Source organism: Malania oleifera, chromosome 13 (genome assembly GCF_029873635.1).
Source record: "Malania oleifera isolate guangnan ecotype guangnan chromosome 13, ASM2987363v1, whole genome shotgun sequence".
In the NCBI taxonomy this organism is placed as follows: domain Eukaryota; kingdom Viridiplantae; phylum Streptophyta; class Magnoliopsida; order Santalales; family Ximeniaceae; genus Malania; species Malania oleifera.
In genome coordinates, this window is record NC_080429.1 from 72,840,616 (window position 1) to 72,847,446 (window position 6,831).

General features: G+C 30.8%; 1 protein-coding gene across 1 annotated transcript; it reads right to left on the bottom strand.

The window, feature by feature from the left end:
* Positions 1-1,178: 1,178 nt before the first annotated feature.
* On the bottom strand, positions 1,179-6,513 carry LOC131146386 (reticulon-like protein B9). The gene is made up of 5 exons (XM_058095972.1): positions 6,368-6,513; positions 4,474-4,654; positions 3,054-3,195; positions 1,687-1,756; positions 1,179-1,498 (listed from the first exon to the last, which is right to left on the bottom strand). Exons 1-5 carry the CDS (start codon positions 6,468-6,470, stop codon positions 1,332-1,334), a joined length of 663 nt encoding a protein of 220 aa, XP_057951955.1. The 5' UTR covers positions 6,471-6,513; the 3' UTR covers positions 1,179-1,331.
* Positions 6,514-6,831: the final 318 nt, after the last annotated feature.

A 6,831-nucleotide genomic window follows, 5' to 3' on the forward strand; every position in this document is an offset into this window, starting at 1 on the left:
GCTAACCTCCATCAGAGGTGCAAATATAGGGATGGTGAGAATCGTAAAAATTGTAGAAACCATAGGAGGAAGAAAAGAATGAAGTTAAAAGACTTGAATTAGAAAAGGTAAGGAGAGACAAAAAGGAAGAAATTAAGGAAAGAAGAAAGCGAAAGAGAAGAAGAGATAGATAGAGGGATAGAAGGCACTAAGGCTTGTTTAGCCGTAAGTTAGTTATATTTTGTGTTTAAATTGCTTGAGATATACTAGTAAGATAAATCAAAAACCTTTTTATACACATTCCAAGTTAAACTTGAAATAAAAATTGAGAGCCAGAGTGTCATTGTTATCCTTAAATTGCACAAAATATAAATTCAATAATAATTCTAACCATAATTTTAAGGAGTTACCAAATATTAAATAACATAATTATTGTAGTTGACTTTTATGGCCTCGCCTAGATGGCTATTTGCAACTCCTCAGCTAATGACCAAGTGACACCCTTGATAATTAGTTAGCCTTCTTATTGCCCAATGATTGGGCGACCTCTTTGGCCTAGTTGATCATTTTTCAATCCTCTAATTCAATGAAAAGTTATTTAACACTTGAGCGGTTGTCATATACTTGGGGGATGGTAGCCATACTAGTCTAGAGTATGCGCAAAGATAGGACGAACACCATTAAACCTTGAGGTGTTACATTGTGAAGGAGTAATATCATGCTATCTTTCTTATGCTTTTTTGCTTCTTCCTATTCTTATAAGCTTTTAGCAATAAATGTTGTCCAAATCAATTTTTGCACTCTAGAATACTCTTCTTCCTTTAGTAGGGATCCTCCTTCCAAATTCTTGTTTACGACAGACCTTATGTTTGGGAGGTTAAAAATCGAACTTTGATTTGCATTTAATTTCTATTCAAATCCACAATCTGAATTTGGTACTTATCTAAATTTGATGCTTGAAATTCATGCAGCAAAGCACAACCTTATGTTGCATTTGAAAGCATGAATTTTGAACATTAAATTAGAATTTGTATGGACTTGGACAAAATTTAATATAATTTAATATTACATTTTGTCCAAATCTATACAAATTCAAATTAAAACCCTCTTGATTAGGTGTTTGCCCAAGTTCACATTAAGTCAATCTTCTTTTTTATTATGCCAAAATTGTTTAAGCCTATTTTCATTGCATCTGCTAATTTCATATGCAAGTAATACATTTAGATTACACATGAAAATTGTACATACATATGCATACATCAATATCTACATTTCAACTCATAAACTTTTACGCAGTGCAGAGAGAAAAGAAAAGCAAGATTTTCAATTGAGTGTACTCTTGTGTCCATAATCTACATGGATTTCTCTTTCACTGGTCCTCTTGGAATCTTGCCCAGGACTTTCAAATTGAAAATCTTGTATATTCTCCTTATTCGCCGGTTTGCAAAATAAGCAAGGTCGTCAACATCTTCTTCATATCGTTGGTAAAGATATGGCAGAGTTTCAATGCAAAGAAAGCCTTGTACACATTCCACATCAACCAATTAGTATGAATAAAAAGTTAGCCAAAGCTATAAATCACAGGAAATAGAACTAGGCATCCTCTAGGGGCACTCAAATTTAGATGTGAGATTTTTACGAGTGTGAAGTTCAAATCTTGAATTTGAATAAAGAAAAGAGAGGAGGGGGAAGGGAATACATCCTTACCCACAAAAAGAAGATTTACAAATGACACATAAGTTCCGATTATCGACAGTATCCAGAGAAAAACAACAACCTGAAAATCATTGTACATAGCAAAAAATCATATAAAAATTACGATCATAAACCATAAAAATATTAATTTACAATTAATATATCTGTGTGTGTATGTGCCATTGATCAAACTTCGGAAATTCTTGGAAAAGATGTTTTCAATTCCTATTATGAATTGGCTATGGCTAATAACAAAACTTTGAACATATAGATATATATATTATATGAGAATGTTAATACTTTCTTAATTTTATAGCTATTTTAATTGTAAAGGAGCTAAAAAGATAAACTTTTATGTTGTATTTGGGAGGATAGATTTCTGCATATTTTTTTCTTTTATTAAATATTATTAATAATGAAATTTACTCAAACATGACTAGGTAAAGAATTAAATCAAATGTTAATGACATACAAATTAAAATGTTTGTTCATTAATTATTATACACTTTATTATCTTTCTAAAATGCAAGAATGCCTTTGAAATGTAAGTCATACCCATATATCTCTTATGAAATCTAAAACCTTAAGCGAGAAAAATATTATTACTATTCACTACTCTTGAACCCTTCTTCTTCACTAATAATAATATTAATAAAAGTATTACTATTATTAACATTATTAGTATTATTGTTTGTTTTTAATATTTTGATTATTATTTAGCAATAATTATAATTGCTTACGTTATTTTCTATTTTCTATATTATGATTATTTTTGTTGAAAGAAATTATTACAAATGATTGTAATAATAATAATTATTATTAGAGAGAATGTGTGTATGTGTTATAACAATGTACATAATATTATGATCATAACATTTTAATGGTACATCGAAAGTCTTGTTGAAATAACAATATCAGAATATGTATATTATGTCAAATTATGATACTCATTTTATGTCTAACTGGCTTGACTCAAGTGGTAAGAGCGATTTGTGACTTTGATGACTTTAAAGTCACGAGTTCGATCCCCTTTAAGAGATTGCCCTAGTAAATTATCGAGGGTGCGTCAATAGGCGGGCGGCTTTCACCCTTCCGGATTTGGTATTATACTATTGTGTTCAAAGTAGCACGATAGTAGCTAGAGTCCTGAGTCATCCCAAAAAAGAAATACTCATGTTATGTCAAACACTATAACTTTATGTTTCAAAGAATCTTGATGAGCATTAAAATCTTTGACTGGTGTTTGGACTTTTTTTTCTCAATAATAAAACTTCACTTTCTAAACGAGAGAGAGAGAGAGAGAGAGAGAGAGAGAGAGAGAGAAGAGAGAGAGAGAGAGAGAGAGAGAGAGATTCAGATATAATAGTGAATATTGTTACCAGAAAAAAGAGTTTTGGATTTTTTCCGCAGGCAATGCTGAAAAGCATTTCGGAGGAGTCCTGAAATCTTGCATGGACGATCAAAGCTGCTTCTTTGTATAGAGTTTCCTCCAAGAGGACGTCTGGGACTTTTGGAGAATTCCTGATAATAATTTAATTAACTCATTATAATTAAAAAAATAAAAATAAATGATAAATATGTAAATATGGAAAAAATATTTAAGTATACGGATGTACTTTGGATTTAATATTTTTCACCCAATATATAATGTACTTTGGATTTAAGTATATGGTGAATCGAAAGTATACACCCGATATATCTAATAATTGTTCATATTTACCTTTTAAGAAAGGGGACTATTAGCCTATCATTCTCCCGAATTGACAAGATACGAGACTAGTTGTGGATATAGAAGTATTAACCTTATCTTCTAACGATAATATTCCAGGCAGCATCCCGGTACAACACAAGGTTAAGCGTATGATCCCCAACTATTCTTGTTTGTTTGCCTGTCAGGACACATACTATGGACCCTATGCTGAACTTTGTGTCTTGTCGGAATGTCTTTCGAGTTACCATAGTCGAGAAGCCTAAAAGTTCTATCCGAAAAAATATTTAATAGGTTGCTTGGTGTGCAAGAATAGAATTAATTAAATCGAGTTGGCCTTATATAATATATTTTTCATTTAATTTTTTATTACATTCCATTCTAGCATATCAAATATTAGGTTAAAAGAGAATGCTCCTTCACATAAGAATTTGTAACGTTAATTTTTGGACTCACATAATATTTAAAAATCACTAAACTATATTTCACACTTATGTGAGTTCAAGTGTTAATATGACATCTTATAATTTATGAATTTTAAATTCTATGTGAAGGAACCATGTTTTATAAATTTTATTATTTTTAAAAAAATTGAAAAAAAAAAAACAAACAAACAAAGTCATTGCGATTTTGAGAAATACTTAGGCGGATGTTTTCTCCAATTATAGGATATTATAAGAACGTTTGACTCATTAAAATGATACAGGACCGGCATTATTGGGACTCCCTCAGAACCATAATTTTCTCTTGCGAGTCAAAATACTAACGTGATATTGGTGAATGTCAAATCTTATATAGCAATTTGGTTCATATCCTTTTGGGAAGAAATGAGAAAACAAGCAAGAAACTCCTTTTTTATTATATTTTCTTTCAATATTAAATACTATCAAAAATTTTAAAAAATTATAATATAATTAAAAGTTAAGGAAAACCAATTCTAATGACGTGCAAAATCAAAATTCTATTCATTAATTTGTCATGACCAAACAATAGAAAATAAATTCTTTCATTTTTTTTTTTTTGAACTCTTCAAATGGGACCTAAAAGTCCTCTCAATGAAGAGCAACATTTATGTATGGATAAGACAGTACCAATTGAAGATATCGGCTCCAGCAGACCATATGAAAACTACAAGCATTGTAGTAATAAGGATGTGACAGAGGAGGGTGACGAAGGTATATTCCACAATCTCGAAAAGAAACCATATGAGTGCGACTCCGATTAGAAGCCCGGCTGATACAATTCTATCCTCCCATAACACCACATTTGCAACTGCAAATTCCATTCATAATTTGTCAAAATTGCATTAAAATTGAAGGGTATGCATCAAGAATTAAACGAAAAATAGAAAACATAAAGAAAGTACATACTACTTTTGGTCGGTGACAAAACGGATTGATGGGTCGGGTTTGGACGGATTGTAAACGAGTAGGGTTTAAATGGGTTTAAGTTCGGGTTGACCCGTTTACTAACAGGTGACTAATATATAAGCTCGAACCCGTCCGGTTAATAAACAGGTCATAAACGGGTACCTGTTAAGAACCCGTTTAAAAATATAATTTATTTATTTTAAATTTTTTGAAATATTTCATATAAAGTGACATATTTTTTATTTAAAAAAAAAACAACACTTTTTTTATTTTATTTATTAATATCTTAACAAAAAACATTAAATGTTTAAAATAGTACATCTTTATAATTAATATATTTTTTTAAATGTAATATATATATCAAATTAAATGGGCGACGAATATCCAATCCAAACTCGCCTAACCCGTCTATTAAACAGGTGGGGTTCGAGTTGACCCGTTTATAAACAGGTTACCTTCTACTAAATTCGAATCCAATTTAAATGATAGATCATGAATAACTAGCCGAATTTCAATTCTTTTTACCACCCCTATTCATAATGTAGTTTATGTGACTAGTATTTCATCATTTTGGTTCTACCTTTTATTTAGTCAAATTCGCACCTTTCCTTAAGCACTCTCATCCTCACCCATAATTTGACTCCAAATCAAAGCCATTTTATAAAATTTCTTTTAAATCTTTGGTATTAAAAACTTAGGCAAATGACAAAAAGGAAATTTGAATAACAATGTCTTCTCCTATTTAGCCACCACAAAATGATATTATTTTACAATTTTTTATTCCCGTCTTTCTTAAGGTCTCGTTTGAAACTCGAGAAATATTAGGGAAAGGAAAGGAAACGAAAATTTTGAAAAATCTATATTTTCATGTTTGTGAGAAAGAAAAGAAAAAATATATCAAATTTATAAATAAAATTTGATTTTACACGTTAGTGATATTGAGTTTTTCCTAATTTTTAATCATATTAAAATAAACTTTCATTTTTTACAGTATTTTATACAGAAGGAAAATGTAAGGAAAAATAAGTTTCCTCTTTATTTTCATTCCCTTTCCTTTTTCCTAACAAGATCCTTGAGCCAAACAGACACTAAAATTTGTAATGCTCAGAAAAATTAAAAATAATTGAACAAAATATTTTCTAATTTATATTTTGTTTATATTTTTACAGTTTTCTTTTACATACGAAGAATCTTTTGTACGTAAACTTATCTACAGGTGGGTTGAGAAATTTTTTTTTTTATGAGAATCGTTCATTTTCACAGGAGTAACACTTGTAGACAGTGTTTGGGGGAGCATAGGTTTGGGATTTGTATATAGAGAATTGAAAGAAAGTCAAATAGAATATTATATTACTTTTTGTTCAAAATTACTGAAATTCAAATGAAAAGACTAAAATTCATATATATTCCTAAATGCAAAGATAATAAATGGGTGCCAAATGCAAGATTGGGAGCCTATCAAACCTAAAACATTAGCTAAACTAAACATTGCGTCGTACAAGATTTTCTCTATTAGAAGAATGTGATATCACTGTCAAATCAGATTTGGACCAAAAATTAATGAGAGAATGAAAAAGGCAGGAACGTAAATTCCATGTAAATAGATGGAATGTACCTTTTCCTCCTCCGAGAACTTCTCTTATGGACCTTTGGCGACCAAACAGCTTCGCTGGGGTCGTTCGCTCCTCGTCGGAATCAGAAAAGCTGGGGGTCGACATGGCTAATTTGTTAATATTGGGGTGGGAGTTAGTGCCGATGGAATTGGGCAGTGAAGGAATTGAGCGGTATATGTATATAAGCTTTGGAGAGATTCCAAACTTGATGGGCAGTGACTAGTGAGTAAAGGAAGGAATGGGTTCAATGCTTGGATGCGCTGCAATCCGGCCAATATATGCGTGTTCGTGATGGCCGGATGGTTATATATATATATATATATTGATTGGTAAAGGTAAAATGTATATTAATCTTAAAGTGTATATACAAGCATACTCTGGGCATACCCAGAGGGGACACATGCTAAGTCCCAGTCATAATTATATACCAATACAATCAAGAAACTAGATGTATAAATGTAAATGT

Coding starts and splice junctions, on each gene's coding strand:
- LOC131146386 (XM_058095972.1), bottom strand. CDS start 6,470: ATGTCGACCCCCAGCTTTTCTGATTCCGACGAGGAGCGAACGACCCCA. Junction 3,196..4,473: donor GGAGCCGATATCTTCAATTG/GTACTGTCTTAT, acceptor AATTATTATCAG/GAATTCTCCAAAAGTCCCAG. Junction 1,757..3,053: donor ATCCAAAACTCTTTTTTCTG/GTAACAATATTC, acceptor AATGATTTTCAG/GTTGTTGTTTTTCTCTGGAT.